General features: G+C 31.8%; 1 protein-coding gene across 2 annotated transcripts; it reads left to right on the forward strand.

The window, feature by feature from the left end:
- Window positions 1–206: 206 nt before the first annotated feature.
- On the forward strand, window positions 207–24845 carry LOC128175226 (kinase suppressor of Ras 2-like). Of its 2 annotated transcripts, none has more exons than XM_052840694.1 (12): window positions 207–677; window positions 1283–1409; window positions 1776–1834; window positions 2201–2854; window positions 5163–5208; window positions 17555–17653; window positions 18978–19139; window positions 19836–20057; window positions 22838–22972; window positions 23951–24080; window positions 24290–24370; window positions 24474–24845. In XM_052840694.1, the coding sequence occupies exons 2-12, from the start codon at window positions 1327–1329 to the stop codon at window positions 24558–24560; spliced, it is 1758 nt and encodes a 585-aa protein (XP_052696654.1). In that variant the 5' UTR covers window positions 207–677; window positions 1283–1326; the 3' UTR covers window positions 24561–24845. The 2 variants fall into 2 exon arrangements, with proteins under 2 accessions (XP_052696654.1, XP_052696655.1); XM_052840695.1 differs by having other exon boundaries at window positions 672–797.
- Window positions 24846–26287: the final 1442 nt, after the last annotated feature.

The following is a 26287-nucleotide window of genomic DNA, read 5'->3' on the forward strand; positions in this document are numbered from 1 at the left end:
CAAACGTCGGTTTTCCTTTTTTTGTGTCGAACTTCTCATAAAACGCTAACTTTAAAATTAATAAGGACATAATATATAGATGTGCAAATTTGAAGGAAATCTTTATTCTAATAATTTTTCTGGGTATTTAAAAAGGGCCATTCAATGAAAATGCAAACAAAGCAGTTTATCAATGCCGCTCCTCTATCCAATGAATTTAACATGAAACGATGCTGAAAATAAGGACATAATAATGCGTATTGATGTTTGCTTTTACTTAGAAATTTTTGATTTGATATTTTTCTGATATCCTGTTTAGTAATATATTTAATAATTTGCTGGATTTAATGCATAGTTTGCCACTCAATATGGATCGATTTTCAAACGGATATACATGTACCCAGTGCACAGGGATACACAAAATCAGTTTGTCTACCACGAAAATTGTTTTTTTACTAAGAAGCGAAGAATACGTAATATTAGAAAAAGAAGAATGGATGAAAGAAAGAATTGATATTTCTTGATGATATTTCTATTAGCACATCAACGGTTGTAATCAATGTTTATATGTCACAGCAGTGCCGTCGAAGAAAGACCGTTCGCCGAGAGCGTGTGACTGACACATCTCGTCGGTAGAAGCGCAGTCTCGTATCGATCACAAACATTGCTTGGTTGAACAGCGCCGAAGCTCTAACTAGGTATGTTCAGTTGCTTTGTTTCGTCATTTGCACCATTTTATTAATTATCAAAAAGATGTACCATTTGTTTAAATATATATTTTGTTGGTCTTTAAAAGAGATTTCGGAATTTGTCAAACGGTAAGGATTACTTATTTGTTTTTATTTTGCGTTTTCAATTGCTAACAAATTTTGTAGTTCTGTTCATAATTCCCTTGAGATTTGACAAGAGTCTTGCGTGCTAATGAATTAGTTCAAAAAAATACAGTCTGAAATTGGAGCAGCCTTAGTTTTGTACTATTGAGAAGAAAAAAAAATCCTCTCATCAGTAATTAATAATCAGAAGAGGGGTCTTTAATTTGATCAAAGGCTGCTATTGATAAAGTATACCTTACAGACGCGTTCTAAACAACGAAGTTAATTATATTTTTCAAACTAGGTTGAAGATGTAGTCTCTCTGTCGCTTGCTGAATATTTTTTACTTCCATCTCCTGACTAGCTACTTTATAAGCAGTATAAAATTGAAACCGAACCATAGCACGTGTATCTAACATATCACATGTTCTGGGTGCGACTACTAATATTTAATTTGTATACGTATGAATCTTATGATGATCATTGTATAGTGCATCCAGTTGATCAAAGAAAAAAGAGTAAGATGTGATCTAAAATGACGAAAAAATTTGGAAGCAATTACTGTTTGGATGATTTAGAGGAATGTCCGCCCCTGCGACGTCGACATACGTTTTCAATGTAAGTCTTCTGTGTTACATACAAATGTATATTTCAATTACATTTATCAATGAGAACCTGTACTTTGTGAAACATTTCATATGCATGAATGAAATTACTCACTTATGTCAGTGACTTGCATAATATTATTGAGCTGAACTTAATTTAACTCTGCCATTGCAGTAAATTGCAAGATACGAAATTGGACAATGAGCGATAACAAGCTGTAAATATGATATTATGAAGGCATTATACTGATGACTTACGAACAATATTACCCAGAGCATCAACTGCAGCGCGTTGAAAATTGTTTGATTTATAAACACTACAAGATATTTTGAGTAAACCTTTCTCTAAAGATTTCATTCATGCTTTTAATTCTTTCAGTTTTTCAACATCTGAAGATAAATCGGCATGCCAGCGAAAGCTTTCCAAGAAAATATCAGGTATAAAGTTGAAAGCTGTGGTTAAAAAAGGAATCAAGTATGTTTAGAATAATAAATCTTTCTTACGACTAAAATTCAGAAAAACATATGTTAAGCACTACTAACAGAAACCGAGGAAGTAAACAAATACAAGTATGTTTTAAGATCGAAAAAAGTGAAATAAAGTATTAATGATAATATCTCATTCACTTGTTGTGAATAACATACTGTGATATAACAAATACTTAATATACTGACTAGATTCAGTACGAATGTTCATACAACAACAAAAAATTTTAAATCCTCTATAAAAATGGTATTATGTTAGCAAATATATCTTCTCATTCTTTCAAACAATCATGATCATTAGCAGTGTGATGATTTCAGGGGATGAACATTGGCGGAAGTTTCACACAACAAACGAGACACCGGTCATTTTTCATTCTAGACCACATCGTCCTTTAATCCGTAGGTCTCTCAAAAGGTTAAAAATACAAATACCTTTTCGAAAGACACGACTGAAACAAGAATCCAAGGAGGTCCAGAAATCACACACGTCGTTGTTTCGCAGGTTTTACATATGGATGAATTCCAAATGTCGCGTAGAAAACAGGCAGAAAAGCCATGCAGAGGACACTTCCACATCAAAATTTCACCGAAATGTCACTAGAACTATTGCAATTGACCCCCTTTCTCGTGAGGACAACAATCGTGCAAACAGTTATAGATATGAAGAGACAATTCATCTAGAACCCGTCGGATGTGACGTAAACTATGTATATATTTGTAACAAATCGTCTGAAACAGTGGTTCAGGAACAAAACACAAATGACGTATGTAATTTATCGCCCGCTAAACCAGTTTCTTCGAACACCCTTCATGTTTCGGCAATTCATGTGAGGATTAAGGATGTTTCACCAGAAAGGCAACCACTGGGAGCGACCTCCAGTTGCCCCCCTAGAAAGAGCAGTGGCGTCGGTATATTAAACATTAATTTCTATGGAACTTGGCCACTGACCAAACGAAAGTTGGACGAAAAAGGTAAATAAAGCTATTTCATATTTAAATTTGCAGAGAAAAGTGGATTGATAGTTGTGTGCTACTGAAAATCAAATTTTTCATGCTATCAAAACCAGTGTGTTCCATATAGTTCAAAACAAAAGTCCTGCTATTTGTAGCATATTTATGTGACTGCTGGCGCAAGTGTCATCAATCTGTTCCTGTAACGTGCTTGTCAACACCATCAATTATTTCAACATATGAACAATTGATCGTATCGAGCTGTTAATTGACACGTGACCACAAATCCTACATATGAAATAAGGTCAAGTGAAAATAACTTTGATCTCGGACTTCATTTACTATTTAGGAAATGTAGTAGACATTTTATTATTGAAACAAAAAATTCAAAGATATATCCTTCTCCCATTCTTGTCGAAAACCCTCAAATTTTGATTCTAGAAACCGCGTCAATGTTGTACATATTTACGATCTTTTCTTTGACCGATGTTTGCTAGGATTTACACAACCTGCTTCTCTGCAACTTTAACACTTGTATGTAATTCATGCTTTTGATAAAAAGAAATCGATATTTGCTTACTGTTTCTTCATTTTGACACATTCCCTGCACCAGGTCTTAATCATGTGAATCCTACTGTTAACTCTTAATAAACGTATAAGCTTTGGTGCTCAATAGGAATTATTTATATGATATTAAACTATTTAATAAATAAAAGATGCAGGTAAATACGTTATATTTTTAGCTGTTGATTTTTAAATCTAATAATACGCAATTTGTTTAAAACATTTTAGACAAAATGAGCTTAGTAAACTAACTTCTATTTGGTGTTAAGATTCTGTTCTGCGGGCGCCTATAGTGATCAGTCTGTCCGTTAAAGATCCCTTGTCCGGAGCATATCTTTTCTCTATTTGACCCAATCTGGCTCAAACTTTACCCACAGAGTGCCTTTTGGTAAAGGCTGTACACTGACCTTGAACCGGTATTCTAGATCTAAGGTTAAGGTCATAGCATAATGGACTGAAAAATTCTTGTCCGCATTCTATATTTCCCCTCGGTCCAGTCTTACTCATACTTCACCCACAGAGTGCTTTTGGTTAAATGCTGTACATTGCTGTAGTTTCTAGGTGAGGAATTAAGGTCTTATGATACTATGCAATTTTTTTCAGAGCATGTTTACTTTCTTCTAAACCCAAACTGGCTCATATTTCACATAAACAGATTTTGGGTAAAGGATGTGCAGTTACTTTGAAATAAGTTTCAAGGTCAAATGAGAAGGACATACACTGTAGCAGATCTATTTAAAATCCATTTGAGACCATAATTAATTTCTAATTAGAACCATTTTAACAAGGCCTTTGACTTTTGGTAGGACGTAACTATCTATTTCTTGCGTCAAAACAAGTTAAAAATGACGCCGATTTCAAGCGAAATATACACCGATTGCGTAGTCTTAGCTCAACAGCCAGACAAATCTTGTTGATTTCAAAGAGCAATGGCTGAGTAACCAACAATGAAATAGACAGGCCTACGTCTCATTGCTGTTTGGTATCAACTACCCAAAGTCCAAGCTCTTGTTAAAATGGTTCTAGCTTAATCTTGCTCAGATTAAACAAAAAATTAAAATTAAAGTTGTATGCCAATTGCAAAATTTAAAGTTAAAGCAAAATCATCTGAAATGATTTTATCCTATTTTCCATTATTTAAGCGTGGCCCTTAGAAATGGACACATTCTCAATGATGTCTAATTTTTATTCTCCCTTCAACCGATAAAGGGAGCTCCTGTTAATAAAAATAGGCTTTCATGATTTAAAACCGTGGCAAATGACAAGCTAAAATGGATAAACGATGAAAAGGTGTCGATTTTATTATAAATATGCATACGTGTATGAATACTGTGTAAAAATAATTATGTTCTGTTACGTATAGTGCATTCACACAGAGGGTAGTCAAAGCATTGGTTTGAACGTAAACCACCGCCTATTTATGCCTCTACACGGTTTTCAGAATCAAAATATGAGAGTATGCAAGAGAAAAGTTTGTGGTTGATTTAGTCTTTGTATTTGATTGTCTGACCTACATTCTTACAGTCTGCCTAGAACTATATTTTAAAATCAATACAATACACTCAATTATTGATTTACGTTTGCACACATATGTTTCTCGGTTGCAATGCACTTTCAGAAAACAATATATCACCTTTAAAAGCCTAATCAATTTAACAAGATAGAGGCAATAAAATCTACTCAACGGCACCAGCCAGTCAGATACAATATTATTACAGCATAATATAAATAATCCATTTGTGAATCATTGACATTCAAATTACAGAGGAAGAGTGTGATCCAACGTTCGAGAAACTCATCATTGACGCAAGGTTGGTATTGCAATAGAAGACATTTGCAGCCTTCATTTATCACGTAGGCACATAGATTCAAACAATATCATAACCCTTGTATAAAATTATTAGATGAATGTTGCTTATAGTTTTCTCGTGGTTAAAAATGTATTTTCAATTGAGACTAAAAAAGGGCATGGACTTTTTAATATAGAAAGAGATGGAGATTTGTGGAGTAATTTTTATCAAATGTTTGAACATGAAAATAACAGTCAGTTTGCTTAAGGGTTAAAGTTTCAATATTCTATTGTGGAAAATGAGAAAAGGATGTTTTAATGAAAAATGAGAACACCGCTATGTTTGTATTCACTTAATCAAATTTTGTTGGTGTGTAATACTTCCTTCGTCGTGCATATTATCATTTATGAATGCACTTGACCTAATCATCTTTATTGACGAAATGTAAATGTGGCATTAAAAGTTATCAAAATTTGTAGGCTTAACAAAAGCAAGGTAGACAGATGGTTATGCTCTAATGCTGTGTATTGCAGAAGAAAAAACCCCTAAAAACCTTTAAACCAACCAATTGGAAATATTAGATAATATAGAATTCATTTTAACTAGCGTGAACTAAATTGTTAAATAACCGTAGAAATCAATAATTATTTTTTAAATACTGATGAAAAAGTGTCTGGTCATATTTATCGGATTAATAAAAAAATATCTATTTACAAGATATATGAAAAGTATAATGATAAAAGAATCCATAATTGTAATTCTATAATTCTTTCTTTTTCATATCATGATACAATTACAAAAACCGTCATATACACATTGATTAATTGAAAGTTCTGTTTCGCTTAATATTTTTTTCAATGTATACCGAACATTCAGCGAAATAGTCAATTATTTAATGAGCTGCTTTCAGGCATCAATTCATTACACGCAATCCTCAACCAAAGAAAATGATACTTTTGAGTTTATACTGTATGAAAAAGTCAAGGATAAAGTTTATAATTGCCTAAAATTTCTAATTTCTGTTCGTCCCTTGAGGTACAAAAGGCTTTGGCAAGAACTCATTTTCTTCCCTTTATACCATTATACGATAGCTCTCTTCCCTTCATTTTTTGCCATATCACACGATACAATGTTTAAGACAATTCATACGAACAATTAATTTGATTATAAAACAAACGAAAGCTGCTTGTCAATATATAAGAATAAGCGTTTATTAGTTATCCATAACAATAAAAGAAATTCTATTGCTGACACTTGATTATTTGTGAAAAAAATAGATTGAAATCGATCGAACAGTGTTTGAAAAATCACCTGGTTTTCAAATTATGAGACTTTAATGCAGTTATAGCCATAGACTGAACAAATTACGCTATTTTGAAGTAATCTGAGTTCCAGAGGCGGGTTCATTAACTTCGAAAGTGTTTGTTTTTTGCTCTTTGTCTGTCTCGCCAGGTGTCTTCTTTTTGTATATATTGTACTAAAAGTACTTAAAGTAAAATTCCAATCTGCACTTGATTTGCATGGTTTCTAATATCTCTAAGATTACGGAAACGGGAAAGAAAAATTTTTGATCTTCATCCTATTAGTGTAAATATTTTTTTAATTTGTTGGTACTCAGATAAACAAAATCTCCTTGGAATTAAAAAAAGGGGGATTTAATATGTCAAACATTATTTGATTTAGGATCGCAAGATTTTTAATCACTAGTACATTTTACAAAATTGTTTCGTAACAAGTTCAAATGTAATAAAGTTGCTGTCTAACGAGCACTGTGTTTTGATGAAATGATTTTCTGCATGACGTAAATGACTTTCATGTGTAATTTAGTAGTGGGACCTTTATTCAGTAGTCTACTTCAAAGAGCAAAATTAATATTAATATGTAATACTGATTCCATAGGTGCTGTGTGATATGTTTGAAAAGCCCCAAATGTAAATACTTTGTGTGATTTAATCAATAACGGTCTATGCCGAAAAGCACAGAGGTTCAATTTTTCATTAGCTCACCTGAGCCAAAGGCTTAAGTGAGCCTTCCTTATCAAAATTTGTCCGTCGTCGTTGTAAACTTTTCACATTTTCGTCTTCTTCTCTAAAACTGCCGAGCCAATATATAACCACACTTGGCACAAAGCATAAATATTGAGCGAACAGGATTCCAATTTGTTCAATTATAGGTCACGCTCTCTTTGAAGGGGAGATAATTTAGAATTATCAATAATTTGTTTGTATTTTTCTTAAATTTCTTTTTAAAAACCATAAAGGATTTATAGAGAAAAACCCATAACAGAGTTCTTCTCAAAAACCATACGGCCAGAAGGGCTGTACCTTGTATGGAAGCATTCTTAAGTAGTGTAGGTTCAAATTGTACAAATTATGATCCCTGGGAGTAGGACGGGGCGTCAATAGAAGGGGTTGAATTTTTATCTTGGAATAAATATAGAAAAATCCTTATATATCCTATTCTCAAAAACTGAAACAAACAAGAAGCAGGTCAATATTTAACTCAAGAATAATTTATATTGGAGAAAAAATCTCTGAAAAACAAGATACTAGTATAATCTACGAATTTTTCTAGATATTTGTATTTTTTACTCTAAGGACAATCTAAAGCTTTTGTAGGTTTTTTCAGGCGATCGATTTGGCACCTGGGCCTCGTGTTACAAGTATTATCAGAAAAGTATTTAATCACTTTATGGTAAACTGTTTATTATAATGTACCATTGCATTCAACTATAGCTAATACAAATTAATAACCTTTCGCATTAGTCACATGGTTTTCTTTTATACAGATCATCACATGATCATAATAATAAGATTACATTTATTTCACGGAAACAAAATTCATACATTTTTTAGTTTATGACCAATAATTTTCTCTTATTTTTCCTCACTATGACAAAGTCAGAGGAGAAAATGCTATAAACTTCGAGGTTTATCATACATATTTGCAGATAAGATGAAATATTTTATGAATGATATTTTTGAGTGTGTATATTTTGTTGTTGCTCGGACCAAACCATTGGAAAAATCGCACAATTTAAAAACGTTTGTCAGAGAAAAAATTCCACCCATATCTACAACATTTCATTTACGATTTGATTTAATTTTTATCATTAATCAGAATATGTTCTAAATACCGTGCTTTAAGGTTTAATGGAGAAAAAAGTTAAATATCAGAGAATAAATAATATTTTGGTCTTATTCTATAGAGAATGCTGATTTGTTCTCGTACAATGATGAATTGAATTAAGGAGGTTGGCTCCTGAAATAATAGTAATGTCAATCATCCGAAAACCAATTAGATATAAAGATGGGGACCTAAAATGTTCATTTATTTTATTTGTGATATATGTTACATGCCATTTTTTGGAAATACATGTATAGGGCCTCAAACAGAAATGCTATGATAATTTCCCGGAAATTTTTGCTAAAATTTGACATAGAAATTGATAATTTGAGGAAATCAAACAAATATTTATAGCCTGAACAATTATTTTGTTATGATTTTAATACAGTATGAAGATGAACACGTGTAGTGACTATTTAAGTAAAATATAAGTCAAAGGTTATAAATTCTTGCTTTACTGGTGGCTTCAGAGGCCAGTAATGTCATCTTTCCAAAACTTTGCATACAAATTGACATGCATTTATTGTCTCAATTAAAAGTAAAACAAGAAGGGATCACATTTCAAAAATTTGAGATATAGCATGAAATAAGCTAATTTTAAGCCAAAATTGGAGTTAATTTTTTCTTAACTTTTATGGAATATAAGCTAAATATGCCAAAATATATCGATAGAAAATTCAAAATATTGTTTAGATATGTTTTTCAGAATATCATGAATCTATCGTAATACACAAACTATCTAGAAGTTTTGTCTGCGCTGAAATTTAGGAAGATTAAGTAACAGTACTCTAAAACTATGAAAATTGTTCATTTCCTTCTTGAAAACCTTCCGCCACAAAATATAGTCCTTTACTAAACTGTAGAAATGTTATTTAAAAAAAACAAATTTATTCAATATATTTTTTGGCATTGTAAAATATAAATATACTACTAGAATAAATATGTGATGCAGAATTTTCAGACTAGAGGTGACCCAAAATGGCTACCCAAAACCTAAGGAGCCGAACCTCTTAACTTCTCTTATAGATGAATTTGATACAGTCTGCTGTTTAACTGAGAAAGTTAATGCTTGGCTATTTGAAAATTAGCCTTTGGTTCACCCAAATAATAAAAGATGTTAGTTCAAATCCACGCAGCAAAGAATTGTACGCTGTCTAGTTTGTTTTTATACAATTAAAAACAATCAAAATTGACACAATGTCAAAGCGGCCTCAAAGCTATAGTATTTTTTTTACTTTAAATTTGGCAAATCAAGGGATATGTATGACCTTAGCAACAACTCAAATATGATTTGCAATACATAAAAATATCCTATATATCATAATCATAGAGACAAAAAGTTGTCAGCCAAAAATATATTAATGTAAAATGCCAATCGTTTAAAAAAGTGATACCAGATGATTACTTACTTTTACGTTACTTTTAAATAATTTATTTCTGGTTGTAATGCAGCATTTGATTGGATAAAAAAAGTTAATTTGTATAACTTGGTTTGCATTTCATAAGACACGTCATAATGCACCAGCGTCAAAAACGTACTAATCCGCTTTACGTAACGTTTGAATTTTGAACAGATCAATATCATTTTTAAAAATTTAACATGGAGCTGTTACGCTTTTTCATAATCCGCTTCGCGGATTTTAAAGCGTAAACTGCCCCAACCCAGGTTATACGAGTATAACGTTTAGATATTGAGTTACAAATGTAGTTTCTTAAATAAAATAACAATTGGATTAATTGTTTCATTGTTTTGATAAATAAACTACACAAATACGTCATAGCTTCAAAAGCGTCCAATCAATTGCTGGTGTATTTTATTATGTATTAATCAGCTGTGAAGTTTTAAGTTTCAAATAGTTAAGGATTGACGGACCAATTTTATGGATTTTGTAATTCAAGTTGCGTTTAGATGTCAATTTGTTGATTTGCATTTTTATGTATTAGAATTTTTTTCAAAAATGGTTTCGTTACTTATTCGTGTTGAAATTGATTTTGCGATCTTTTATTTTTCTATTGAACACCACTAGTTGCTGTTAATAAGCGGAAATGGTAACTACGTGTATTAAAAAGGAAATACGCATGCCTGAAAATTTAAAATCTAAAATACTGTGTTTTTTTAATCAAGGTACAGTACTTTCATTTCCTTTAAAGTGAGAAGGAGAATTTCATTTGTGTCGCACTCTTGTTAAAAGCATATTCATGAAATTAGTTCTGAGCCGTTCTGATGTGTAAAAATCACAGGAAATTGTAGTAGGACAATGACCAAACAAGGATTGTTGGATTAGCCATCCAGAAGATGAGAAACTATATTAATGTCGTCAGTGTAAGAGAAACCTCGTCAACATTTCTTCCGTTTAAGAATTTTCAATCTGACAATCTTCGACTTAATAATTTCTTGACATCCGTTTTTATGAAGCTTCATTCTCCAGTCGTGGTGACGTTACTCCAGCGAACAGCCTTTACACATATTTCAGCCACTTTTCAAAATAATTTGTGTTATGGACAGTCTTAATAAAAATCAGGTCTTTTTATGGGAAATGACTTCAATCTTAGTTCACTTCACAATGATCTGTAATAACCTAATAAAATGTCATGTCCGATCGACCTTGCAGGTATTTAATGAGTTGTTCGCTGGAAAGTTTTATCGAATGATTTGAAGCTTTTGGAATATTTTTCCGAAATTTGTGATAATTCCTGGATTTACAAGTAAAAAGGGCAACAGCAAATCCAAATTTTACATAGAAAGAGTAAATCTAAAAGGAAGAGTATTGCCATTTCGTTAATCTCATTGTGCAAACGAGACTTTGATATGAAAACACTCGGTCAGATCTAACTCCGAAGTTTTTTTTCTAAGATCTGACAAAATTTAATTCTTAAATTCATCCAAAAATTTAGCTCATGTTAGTTTTTCCTCGTTATGAGAAAAGTTAAGATGCCTTCTTAGCAGCCTTAGTCAAATGTTAAACATGTACATGAATATATATGACATAAATTGCTTGGATACAGGATTGATACAGTTTATATTTACATCCACTAAGTACGATTGCCTCTATTTCTTATTGATTGTAAAATGATTGTAATTTACAGATGTTTAGAAACTAACAGGGCTGAAATCTACACGATCCAGTTCTAACCAGTTTATACATCGATCGTAACTTTCAAGAACCTAAAAGAAATCACGGACTGCACGAAATAATTATGATAATGTCATACTTAAGATTCCCATATTAGACGACTTGGCTATTTCTTTTATCGAACGTACTTCGTACATCCACATAATTAGTAAACAATAATTTTGTTACTTTTACCTACTTTTTACGATAGATTCATTACATTGTTAAAGGAAAGATATAAATATAAACAAAAAATGCTCTGTTTGATGATATATGTGGGTTATGAATATAGCGATCATTGCAGAAAAAATGTATGTTTTCTTCAATGTCGCTACCTTAATAGCCCGCATGAATCACCGAAGAAAGAATTTTATTTGTATAAATGACTCTTTAATTCAAATATAATCTGATTTTCATCCGCTTAAAAAATCATACGATTGTTCAGATGGGAAATTTCATGGTCATGTTGTGACGATGAAAACAATTGACTCAGCTTGCTGAAATATTCAACTCAGCTGATAATTGAAAAAAAATGTTCGAGAAATGCAATATAGTAATTGTATTGGAATATAATTATGTTGAGTTAGCGTTTGGTGGTTAAAGAGAGAGAGAGAGAGAGAGAGAGAGAGAGAGAGAGAGAGAGAGAGAGAGAGATTTGGTAATATAACAAAATCAAACAATGTAAGTCTTGTAGATAAAAAACAATGTAGATCTTGTAGATGAAAAAATAATAATTACTGATTAAAATGGAAATTCGTTTACTTATTTGTTGACAATTTTATATCCATGGTAATGAAAAATGTTATAAAATTTATTTTCAATCCGAACCGATTCCGATAAAAATCTACATTGTGCACACTGTACATATTAAAAAAAATACACGAAACAGAACCTTTTGTTTTATCAATAACAGTCATCCTACTTAACTTACAACGACCTTTACTTATGTGTCTGAATTGTACGTTAAATTGTATTCTGATCATCGGATCATTCACTCTAAACATCTACCAATCAAAAGACAAGTTGTGCATTAGATGACATGTGCTGATAACAAACAGTGTTTAAATTCAAAAGTCCAGAGGAAAAATACAAAACAGGAGCAGAACAAACACGAACCACTAAAAAAAAAAAATACTTTTTCAGTAAATGCTTTTATATATATCCATTACATAATTTATTATATTCAGGTGACCAATAAGGTGCCCGGGCCTTTAGATTTTTCTCACGATCGTGAATCTATCTTTTCAACGCTAGGCAATCGTCTTTGAGTGTTGGTTAGTAACGTTACTATCGTATTAGTTTTATCATTCCCAGATTCAAATGTAGATTAACTCAATGGCACATATCTTCAAAAAAGGTTACTAACAAGAAGATAAATGGTTGAAACAAATTTCATTACGAAATGCTGTAGCGAGATGTAAAGCTGTGTTGGGGAAAATGACGTCAGTTACTAGTTTATTTAATAACAGCTGCTTACGCAAGTCACACTTAGATAATTTGTCAAGTGTGTAGTCGTGTTTTCCCACTGAGATGTTAAAAGTCTTATTTCATCCGTAATCATTTGTCACATGTATTTTCATTTCAAAGTAATACGTCAATTGGACGATATATATATATATATATATATATATATATATATATATATATATATATATATATATATATATATATATATATCTTGGACAAGCGATTGGGTGGCTATGAAAAAGGATGATTCATAAATAACTTAAGGAGGTTGGATGATCAACAAATTGACCTTTAGACCTACCTAAAATTTAAAATATGGTTTGTTTAGCCATAAACTATTATTTAGTAAAGCAAAAAAAACCCCATATTTTTTGGCTTTAAATTTTGTGATTTTCTAATATTTCTATATATAGTCTTCTTTTAATTGAGATCAATACAGTCTAAAGCTGGCCGTCTTAAACACAGCAATTAAATAGATCTTATGAAACGCGAATTAAAGTGTTTTGCTACGAGTGTTTTCAAAGAAAGTTATGACGTAAGCGACTTTTTAACGTTTTATTTGTTTCCTGGGAAGTCGCCCTACTTTTACATGTTTTGAATTCAATTTTTAAAAGTTTTTGAAAGACTAGAAGAAATTTTGAATGATACAAACGTTTTAAAAACATACTAAAGAACAGTTTCGTATACATATTCCAATGTAATCATATTCTTTTTCTTCAATGTAATTACAATATACACATGAGGCTACTGGTGCCCTCGTTGAAAAAACCTCGAACACATTTTACGTCTCATAAACTTATACACAAGAGTATTTTGTATTGTTATGCATACAATTCAACTTGGAAGACCATTTTCTGTAGATCTGATCTGAACCAATTCCGATTAAAATCTACATTGTGCACACTGTACATAATGAAAAAAATACACGAAACAGAGCATTTTGTTCCATCAATAACATTCATCCTACTTAACTTACAACCACTTTTACTTATGTGTCTTGATTGCACGTTAAATTGCATTCTGATCATCGGACCATTCACTCTATTAAACATCTACCAGTCAAAAGACAAGTTGTGCATTAGATGACATGTGCTGATAAAAAACAGTGTTTAAATTCAAAAGTCCAGAGAAAAAATACAAAACAGGAGCAGAGAAAATACGAACCACTAAAAAAAAAAATACTTTTTCAGTAAATGCTATTATATAAATCCATTACATAATTTATTATATTCAGGTGACCAATAAGGTTCCCGGGCCTTTAGATTTTTTTTACGATCGTGAATCTATCTTTTCAACGCTAGGCAATCGTCTTTGAGTGTTGGTTAGGAACGTTACTATCGTATTAGTTTTATCATTCCCAGATTCAAATGTAGATTAACTCAATGGCACATATCTTCAAAAAAGGTTACAAACAAGAAGATAAATGGTTGAAACAAATTTCATTATGAAATGCTGTAGCGAGATGTAAAGCTGTGTTGGGAAAATGACGTCAGTTACTAGTTTATTTAATAACAGCTGCTTACGCAAGTCACACTTAGATAATTTGGCAAGTGTGTAGTCATGTTTTCCCACTGAGATGTTAAAACTCTTATTTCATCCGTAATCATTTGGCACATATATTTTCATTTCAAAGTTATACGTCCATTGGACGATATATAGATCAATATATATTGTGAACAAACGATTGGGTGGCTATGAAAAAGGATGATTCATAAATAACTTAAGGAGGTTGGATGGTCAACAAATTGACCTTTAGATCTACCTAAAATTTAAAATATGGTTTGTTTAGCCATAAACTATAATTATTTAGTAAAGCAAAAAAAAAAAACCCATATTTTTTGGCTTTAAATTTTGTGATTTTCCAATATTTCTATATATAGTCTTCTTTTAATTGAGATCAATACAGTCTATAAAGCAAGCCGTCTTAAACACAGCAAGTAAATAGATCTTATGAAACGCGATTTAAAGTGTTTTGCTACGAGTGTTTTCAAAGAAAGTTATGACGCAAGCGACCTTTTTAACGTTTCATTTGTTTCTTGGGAAGTCGCCCTACTTTTACATGTTTTGAATTCAATTTTTAAAAGTTTTTGAAAGACCAAAAGAATTTTGGAATGATACAGATGTTTTAAAAACATTCTAAAGAACAGTTTCGTATACATATTCCAATGTAATCATGTTCTTTTTCTTTAATGTAATTACAATATACACATGAGGCTACTGGTGCCCTCGTTGAAAAAACCTCGAACACATTTTATTTCTCATAAACGTATACACAAGAGTATTTTACATTGTTATGCATACATTTCAACTTGGAAGACCATTTTCTCTATTTTGATAGAGTTTATATTTTATGGGAAATTGAGTCTGACATCAGCATGATTATTTCGTGCAGTCTGTGAGTGATTTTTTTTTAGGTTGTTGAAGGGTTAGACCGATTGAAAAACTGGTTAGAACTGGATTGTCTAGATTACAGGCCTCTCGTTTCTAGAACTATTGATTACAATCAGTTTTCGAAGGAAATAGAGGAGAAAATACTACGTATAATATATCTACGTGTAAAAGTACGCCTCCTTTGATATGCGGATTATGTGGAAAGGCATATATCTATAGCAACTAGAGGGACAATTAAGTGAATAGAAATGTTGAGCAAAATACAGAAGTAAATAGTATATTGTACATGAACAATATATAAGTAAATGCAATTGTGGACATTGCTGCTTTGTAAAGAAACAATCTTATGAGATGTTATATAAAAGGAATATTTTTTCAATAGTTACAATGACACACTGTAGCGGAGTATTTGGTCTTTGAATCTTTAAACTGTCAAATGAATTTCCTGTTGTGCTGTTTCGCAAGAGAAACTCTTTTTATCCATGGCAACGCAATGATTTAGTTAATTTGCTTACGGGAAGTTCGTTTGTGTTTTCTGGTGCATCATAGTTTGATTTTTGGCCAGTCAAATGAGGAACACGAAAGTCTTCCTCGTACATTTGTTTTAGCTGGAGCTACTTGTAACCAAAACTAATTATATCAAATATATTTTTTGCGGAGAATTTGATTGTAATTTCTTAAAATAAGAGCCCGAGAAACTGAGATGAAATGGTTCTGGTCATGCGTTTACAGCAGTTTTAATAAAATGAATTAAAATGTTTAGTGTTAGGCTGCACGAGATAGAACCGTGTACACGTGCTGAGTAACTAGTACTTATATCTGGTTTAAATAGTGAAAAAAGAAAAAAAACTTCATTCTGCATGTGTGGACATGTATGATGTACTTATACGTGGACATGTATCATTTACATATACGTGGACATGTATCATATACATATACGTGGACATGTATCATGTACATATACGTGGACATGTATCATGTACATATACGTGGACATGTATCATGTACATATACGTGGGCATGTATTATGTACATATACTTGGACATTAATCATGTACATATTCTTGGACATTAATCATGTACATATACGTGGACATGTATCACAAGTTACAGTTTCCTTCGTCTTTGTGTAAATTTCTCTTAAGGGTGTTATTTACTCAGGGTTTGAGTTCTCAAATTCCGATTGTTAAAAAGTTCAATATAATGAGTAAAATTTGCTCTAAACACAATAAGTATTTATGAAATGAATTATTATTGACAAAACATTCAATAGTTTTACTTTATTATGGAATTATGCTCAAACAAAAATTGACTTTAAGCCAAACAGAGGAAATTCGGACTAAATTTTACAGATTTTGTTTTCTGCTAAAAGTTTTTGGCAGTAGTCTAATATCAAAAGTTAGGATTTTATATTTAAGTCTACGTAATTTTGCATATTTTCCGTTGGTTTTACCTCACTTAATCATTAAAATAATCTTATGGCCCGAATAATAATAATATTGAAAAATGCTTAAAAACATTAAAAGACATCATATCTCAAAATTTTGATCATTGACCTCATATAAATTTTATGCCAACAGAATAAGGTCAATATAAGTAGTTCAATATCATAAATGTTTTTGCATTATCATCATTCAATTTTTTGTAAAATTGAATCAAAAATGGGTAGGGATTTGAAAACTGATAGAGGAAATTCGGACTGAATTATTTTTAAAAATTGATGCTGAAATCTTAATGTTGTGTACTTATTTAGTGCCATTACCATTCGTAAACTGTATCTTATTTTTTAATTTTTTTTATTATTTGTAATATTTTTATAATTAAGAAAATCTCAATCGTAGTGTTAAATTTTATGGGATTTTTCTTGAATTTTCAATAAATATTCAATGGCCATTAACTCAAAAAGTAGGTCATTGACCTACTTTTCTGAAAGTGAAAAATAACAATACAAGCAAAGGTCTATAACACACAATAGATGGTTTTTCATTATCATCAGTGGATTTTTTTTTCATTCTGAGTAAACGTCATCCTTAATTTAAAAAAAAACTGAAAAATATATTTTGCCGTCTCGATGCAAGTTAATTATTATTATTATTATTTTTTATTTCAGTTCTTTTTATTTTAAATCTGTTTTGTGTAGGGGGTTATATCAAATGATCAATTAAGTAAAGGACATTATTTTGAATATTTACTTTATTTCAAATTTTTCGGGAAGCATTATACTAATTTCAAATGAAGTTGTTATAGTATTTTGGCTGTTTTATCTATAGATCTGAGAAACACGACAGACTTGAGGACTTTTCCATTGCCTATGAGGATATCGAGTTCGGTGATTGTCTCAGAGTTGGACGACAGAGAAGTATTTACAGGTAGTGTGAAACCCGTAATACTTTTGGAAGATACTTCCATATGTTTTCATGATATGAGTTCTGTTCATCCTTTCTATGAAAGCAAGAAGACAAATCCACAAAGCATGCCTGTTCCTACTTACACTGGAAAATTAAACAACGACAACTCTAAAATTTAAATTAAAAAAAAATTAATGAGCTTACATAACATGTAACTGCATAATTAGAATTCTAGTACTCATCCTCAGACTGTTTCTTAAAAAGACTGTTGACTTCCTATCACAGAAAAAAATCAACTCTTAACATACAAATTAAAAATGTCTTCGGACAAATTTACAGAGCTGTTTTTCTGTTGTATGTAAAGGAAATGCATTGCCCGAGTGCTAAAGTACCTACGTGTTGTGATAATTTGTGTCTACATTTTCTATTCAAGAATTTTTTGAGTCATACTTGAAGCAATATGATTTTTAGAGGCCACACCTATCAATAAATGAATATTGTTTTGGTACAACATAAAAAGAACATTTAGCAAAATTTATGGAATAGAACCAAATTTTTCTTTGACACTCAATTTATTTTATGGATAATGAATCGATTATATATCTTGTTGTTGATGTTATTTCAAAAAATTGTTTACATGTGCTGAGAATATAAACCATCGGTCACCATTGATGTGTCCATCCCTGATGCCTAACTTGTGATAAATCTTAATATCGTGCCATTGCATCAGGACAGGGGATGCCTAATATCAAAGAGAAAATAATTGATTAAGATCGTTACAGAATGATTGGTGTAAACGATTACTGCAAAATCGAAAGGACTGTTGAAAGTAAATGCGAACTTGGAAACCCTTTTTTGTCCATTAAAGGTTTATCAGAAAATCGACTCTGTAATCCACTATTTAATTAATTCATTATATACTTTTTCGCTTATTTCTTTCAGCTGAATGTATATAAAGGAAGCTAATGAGTCGAAGCAAATCCAGTAGATAAATGAATACATTGATTTCTATAGACAATGAAGAGAATATTAGTTTTATTAACCTCTTTTAACCTCATTCAAAATTCGAATTCGTTGTTATCGATGATAATGATTATCTAAAAATCTTTACGAAAGGCAGTGAAAATTACAGTCGCTGTAGCACCACTTAGGTCATATATGAGCTTCTAATAAAAGCGATTCTAGAATATTGGTAATTAAGAAAATTATCTGCTTAGCTTTTTCGGAAATTTTGACTAAAGTGATTAACGGGCTTAAATCAGTCGAAAAAAAATAAGCTAAAACTTAATGAAGATTTTACGAGACCAAACTAGAATTCGTTAGATTGATTTTCGTTTCCTTCCAGAGGACGCTGGCACGGAGATGTTAATATCCACGACTTCCACGCTGTATCAGATACGAGTGACTTTTGGAATAAAGTCAGAAAACTTTGCCGCATACGTCACGAAAATTTGGTTCTATTTATGGGGGCTTGCTTAGAAGAATGCCATCTTGCAATTATATTAAGGTAAATTACTCTTTTTTGGGGAGTATTGATTTGGATATTAATGGTTTTGATATATAAATTATTGATATTAAGACAAAGATAGAAAGCTACCGACATTGGAACAGAAGGGAAGTAAATGATAATTCTGCTGACTATAAGACAGCTTATTGAAAAGGTGCCAATCATGCGCGGATCTATGGGGTGGTAGTTCAATTTTTTTTATATAGTAAAATTCATATAGTAAACCCCCCATCCTATCCCCACCCCCACCCCAAAATAAATAATTATCCCTAGGTCCCTGCTCCCTGGGAAAATAAAAACTAAATTAGCGCATGCCAGTACACCATTATAACTATTGTAATATGAACTGAACACCTTAGTTTACTCTTCCATAACCACAGTACAGACGATATTTTAAAAAATCAGTTGTTTCCTCAATCGATATTTCCGATTTCTCACCTTAGTTCTTTCGAAATTGAAAGCAGCATCCTTCTTTTATTTTATAGAATACCTTTCGTACAAGATACATCTTTATTAAGTGCAATATTTTGTCAGAATTCAACTGAAAAATATCCTAAAATGTGAACACATTAAAACATTTAAAAAGCTAAGTCTCATTAAATTTCAAAATAATGATCGTTGCATTTATATTTCTTGACTGCTCCTGTTGATGTTGTTTTTGCTTTAACCATTACCATTTTTGTTTTATATCTATAGCTGCCAGGGCGGTATCTCTATGTATGACCACATCCACATACAACGTGAAAAAACTTCCTTGATCTCAAAAATCCAGTTCATCAGACAGGTTTCCTATGGAATGGGGTACCTACACTCCAGAGACATCGTCCACAAGCGGCTTACAACGAGAAATATATTCCTGTGTCCCAACGTTAGAATCAGCGTTGTTGATTATGGGTTGGCGGAGGTCAAGTACGACAGGTGCGTAAGCCGCTTACCCAATCGCAACTTCTCGGGCAGGCTCGGAAAGGCCCGGGAAGTTGCGATTAGGCCCGAGGAGTAGCGATTGCCACTTACCGTGTTTTCAACTCTAATCAGTGGGTGTCAATTAACGTCCATTTAGTGGAAATCACATTGTCTAAGGATATGTAATTTCGTGATCAATTATCTTATCAATACAATACGTTTACTTAATCAATACTTAGTCTAGTAGATATTGCACTTTAATGAACATAAAACTTTATGGATCAACTCTGTAACGAAAGATTGGGATGAAAATCGGTATTAAACGAATATTGATAAAACAACATTATTATTACAGTTTCCGTTGCATGCATGCAATATTTATTCTTCTTTTTTTAATCCAATGTCGTTTGTAATTGTGTTTTGATAGTAAATGACTGCTGAATTGAAAGTCTCCCAATATAATCCATTATTACGTTACAATAATCAATTGATTTCACCAATTGCAAGTTATAATTGAGAAGGTGCGCATCATGTATTTAGACAAGTGATGATGTGCAAACAGAACAAATATTTCGATAGCAAGCCAGAGTAAGCTGTATTTTTTAATTAACAAAAAAAAAAAAAAAACCCAGTAGAATTCACGCGGTACGTTCTTTATAACCCCTTTGAGAACGAAACACTAGAAGTCTATTTTCTTTGAATAACATATAAAAACGTCGAATTATATTGTCGTCATACTCGAACGCAAGGGATTTGATTTTAACAATTTTACTGGATTTTGAGCTGCGTTAACGTTTACTAAAATATCGATATCGATCAAATATATAAATATTTTACTTAGTCTTTTTTTCATCATGCATCATTGTTTGATTTGACGTCATTCGGTATAGGAATTAATGGTATTGAATTTAACAAGTAGATACATGTATTATTAATATATTTACATTTCCTTTTTTTCTCCCTATTACACTGTATTGATTGTTTACAGTGATATTTACGCATAACACTGAGGACTCAATCACCTAATCTGGTGCGAATGAATACATTCAGTCTTCCTTCTTTACTTCTAGGTGAACATGACTCAGTCTGACTCTCCTCGTGACTTCAAACCGGATCACGATCTGATATTATACTTACGCTGATTATTATTTCATTGATGTAAATATTTTTCAACAGTTAAATGAATTCAGTTGAATAATTTCTTAGTATACCAAAAGTAAATTCATCTAATTACACAATGAAAAAATAGAATTGTGTTATAATTAGAATCTAAAACGTTTTGCACTATTTTTGATAGCACAATTCGGCTGTTCCAATGGCTTTTCCGTTAATTGCGCATTACTCGTTAGCTAGCGCGCGTTATTCAATTTGTGTGCACACATCGTTGCAGTTATGAGACCACATCTTTCAAAAAATAATGATTCAATGCTTAATTATCAGATATCCCGAATTAAGTTGTAATGTTATATCAAACTATGGTATGATTGATAACACAAACTTCGAGGATTTGCAGAATTAAAAAAAACCGTAATAACATATTCATTTATGGTATGACTATCTCGAAAACTTTAGGTCGTTTGACTATTAAAAAAAATATTGAATAAACAGACTTGGCTATCAGCCGCAATTGTATCGGAACAGTAATGGTAGCAGAAACAATATCTTTTCAGAAGTAAATTAATTAGTATCAAATGAACGAAATATTAATGCATTAACTTTACTTAATTAACCATACCAACAGAGAAGTGTTTTTTTATGTTTTCTTCCTTTATATCCCCCCCCCCCCCCCCTCCCATGATCATACTATTTTAACAAGGCTTTTTTTTATTACACCTCATACAATAAGTTACGCGGGTATAATGTCATTGACCCGTCCGGCAGTCTGGGGGTTGTTTTGTGTCCACGCAACGGAATTTCAATTTAGTGATTTTTCTGTGAAGCACGATTCGTTTGAACTTATAGTGTTGTTGTTATTAAACTGTCTGATTCTTGGCAACAAGAATCTCAAAAAGTAAAGGAAGAAATTGTCTTTGAAAAAGAGAAACAAATTCCGGAAATGAAAATGCTAATTGTTTCTAACAAGCGACATTGTATTTGGAGGATTTTACAAATTAAGGTAGTCCATCTATAACTAAGGTGAATTTAACAATTTTGATTGATCTATACTACATCAAATACCTATTTTGAAGCTATTATGAGGCTGACATAAACCAAACTTGGGTTTATGTATGTAGTCAATTAAATAAACTTTTTGCACTTAAAACTTTTTTAAAGATTTGTCTGCCCTTTAGGAAAATTAAAAAAACACCATTTTCTGAAAAAATGTATGGTAAACTATTAATTATTTTAGCATATTCGAAGACAGAGAAAACTTTTTACCAAGAGAAATGTGAGAAAATTACTTGTACTATAGAAATGTATTTAAAAATGCATTTTTCCCATAGACTTCAATGTTAACTTCAACATATGATACATTTTATTAAAATTAATTTTTTTAAAGATTTCAAAGGTGAAACTTTATTATTTAATAGACTCCTTAAAACCACACTAAGATTTTAGTGATCAAACTTGCAATCTATTAGATATGAAATATGATAGTTATAGATGGACTACCTTAAGTTTAGATGTGCATAGATATTGCAAGAACATTTGATAAGATGATTGTAATTGACTTGTATCCCTGTATTAAGTTGTTAGTATTTTGTGTATTTAATGCAAACTTTGTCTTTCATTATGTTTAACATTTATGTTATAGTTATGTACGTGAGCTTATATATTTTTTTTCTCATTAACAGACCCGGATTCGCATGCTTGCCAAGAGGGGACCTGACGTACATTGCGCCGGAAGTCTTATGTTCCATGTCTGTTGTTCCTCCAATGCTCGTCCCCAGCGTTCCTTTCACTAATGAAACCGATGTATATGCCTTCGGGTAGGTCTCTCCATCCCAACTTTAAACAGTCAAGTGAACAATGAACATATATTATCATTACGTAAAATTCCATGGTAACGTTACAATCGTGCTGAAATATTATTCATTTCTGCAGCTAGTGACACCAGTGACGTCAGTATATTTGTCAACTTTCTCGACGTGATGCAATGTGGCACGTCATTCTATAATGTTTGTTATTGGCACTTAGACGTATTTTGATATTCACCGCTGGTTTAATGATTGAATGGTCGGAAACGTTACAAATATTGACTGAGGTATTTTTCTTACAAGAAATTAATTTTTGATAATTTGTCGGCCCAATTACCGCGATAGCACAGATAAAACGAAAGCTTTTTTTTTAACGTGTTTACAGGGTTTACAAGTATACCGATATATCGAATAAAACTATTAAAAATTGAATTCATTCCATAAATATATGGTGATTCAATGATTGTAAAGAAAAGATCACTAACGCATTTAAAACAAAAACAAAAACGTCCTTTTTTTAAATTGTTATTTCTTTTTGGCTTAATGGCAATGGGCTTTCATAATTCAAAATTTGAAATAACACCATTATGGCAGCTTCGACAGTTGCATGCAAAGATATAATAAATCTCTAAACCCCGAAATGTCAAAGTATTTATCATCAGCAATTGAAGACAGAAGTAAGACATTTTTGAGACTTGTTACCTAAATGCAATAATGCAAATCCACTCAAAAAGTTCTTTCTTTAAACAATATTGAGAGTTGCTTTTAGCAATTTTACGCGAGCTGCAGCTAAATTTGGTGCTTTTCTGTGGATAAAAGATTGAAACAAGGAAATTATTTACTGCTAATATCTCTTAGGAATCAAGACAAATAGAGAACGCCTACGTCATTTTCGTCATAGTGCCTCATTTGATTGTCACATCCGTAATGTCAAATGTCGCCTGTAAATAACTAAATGTTTGACGTTTATGTTCCTCGTTCTAATTAAAGAACCGTTGTCTATGAGCTGCTGACAGGACATTATCCATACTACGGAAAACTCCCAGAATTTATTATTTGGCAAACTTGTAAGGACAAAAAACGAGGGATTCCTAATAAGACCGGCATGAAAATTCTAGAGGTACGTGTAACTTCTTCATCTTGTTAACGGTCGAAAGTTTTTTTAAGACCTACCCAGGCTTTTATTAGTAATAAATCTTAGATCTTAGTCTTTTATCAAATGTTCTCTATTATGATTAACATGCACTCCACTAAAAACAATCAATGATCGGCATAATACATTGTAAGTGTCGAATTGCGAGAAAAAAAAGAATATTTGACACTTTTCAGACTCTTACAAGCAAATGTTGGACGCACAATCAAGCGAAACGGCCAAGTTTTCAGGATATCAGCAAAACGTTGCATAAAAACGTAAGATTACTTAAAAAAGAAAATAATTTGAAATTATTTCAAAGTGTTTACAAAATTTTGATGACATTCGTCAAATGAATATATTTCATTTTTTATGTTTTAGGCAAATCTTCACAAGCAGCATAGTGTATCGGAGCCCGACATTTCAGGACGATTTGGAACCAACCTTTTGAATGGCTTTCTAAAGTGAAGGAATCAAATGTACAGATATTAGAAATAATCGAATCAAATCAATCTTCAATGATAGAATTACATTTTTTCCCAAGACAAAATGAGTATGCATGTATTAAACGTTGTATAAATTGATGGAAAAACAATTAAAATATTCCGTGGCTGCCATGTGGCCGTATATTATATGTTATACAAAATGTTTCATTAAACATGATTGTGTAAAATATTGCATTTTAAAGTCATTGTAGTTTTCGTATCTATATGTTCTTTGAATATTAGTACTTTTTATCAGTAAACTTTTAAACCCTCTTCTTTTTGTTTTGTGAAGGTAGAGATTATTAACGACTTTGTATTTTTCAATGACGTGTTTATTTTTAAAATTATGCAATACAGGGACTTGTAACATAAAAAGCATGCTAATATTTCGATTTTAGTAGGTTCATTTGTAGGACTTTGGTAAAATCTTAGGATTTGTGCTAAGATTTCGATTTTAGTAGGTTCATTTGTAGGACTTTGGTGAAATCTTAGGATCTGTGCTAAGATTTCGATTTTAGTAGGTTCATTTGTAGGACTTTGGTGAAATCTTAGGATCTGCCCAAGTCCTACTTACTACTGTCATACCGAAATATAAAGGAACCCAGGCAATGACTTACCCAAGTCATGCTTATGTAAAAAGTTGTTACGAATTGTTCATTTCTTTTATCGAGTTTGAATATATTGATAAAAGATCATTGTCATTATCATATATAATCATCTTGTTTATAACAGTAGTTGGCCATGAATGAGTTCGCAAAATTGCAGCGGCGTTTGAAAATAATTTCCGCTTTGAAAGTTGTGAGTAAAACTTTACCGTAAATCATGAGCGTATCAAACTCAATTTTATCCGAAAAAAACGTTTAACCGATTTCTGGGTTGTTTTTTTCTGAATTATTCCCCTTTTGTAAACAATTTATCGTCTGTATAGAAACAACGGCTCCCCATAGGAAAGATTTGACAGAAGATTTAAAAAAAAAAAAAACCATCATTATTATGATATCTTTTTTAAAAATAACGGGTTTTAAAGCTACAAAATTGATGAGTTCACTAATATAAACAGCAAAACGATTCAGAAATTTTTGGAAGGATGAACGAGAGAGGAACTACAAAACCTAAGCGGCGAAGTGGGATAAGAACAAACAACACTTCGAGACAAGTGAGTTTTATTTAGACGTGAGAAAGGCAACAGAAGACAAACATTACAAGATCTGAGAAGTAGGTTTAACAACTTTACAAGGTGTAATGTGTCTAAAAGAACTGAAAGAAGAGGACTTTGTGATGATGGATATAGCTAGGAGGCGTGTGGTTTCTAATCAAACTACTTTCTTGCACGTAAATCGAGAAGAACGGACACGATTTTGTAGACAAAAATGAACGCGGACTGTTTTTGAATATTGGTCTAGAGTCATCTTTAGTGATGAAACGAAAATCATGTCGGGTAACAACAATTAGATATACGTCTGGAGGAAGCCTGAGGAGCGTCTACGACCCGAGTGTCTGGGTGAATTGGGAGACAGGGTATGTATTATGTTTTAGGGTGTATTTCATACCATTGCGTAAGAATCCTTTCACCAGTTGACGACAACATGAATACTGATAAATGTATTTCTATCTTTGATGATCATTTATGGCCTGTGGTTGCACAACATTTCCCGAACCGACCCTGGATCTTCCAGGAAGATAACGCCCCTTGCCATGTGTCTGCTATAG

This window comes from Crassostrea angulata, chromosome 3, assembly GCF_025612915.1.
Source record: "Crassostrea angulata isolate pt1a10 chromosome 3, ASM2561291v2, whole genome shotgun sequence".
NCBI classification, from domain to species: Eukaryota; Metazoa; Mollusca; class Bivalvia; order Ostreida; family Ostreidae; genus Magallana; species Magallana angulata.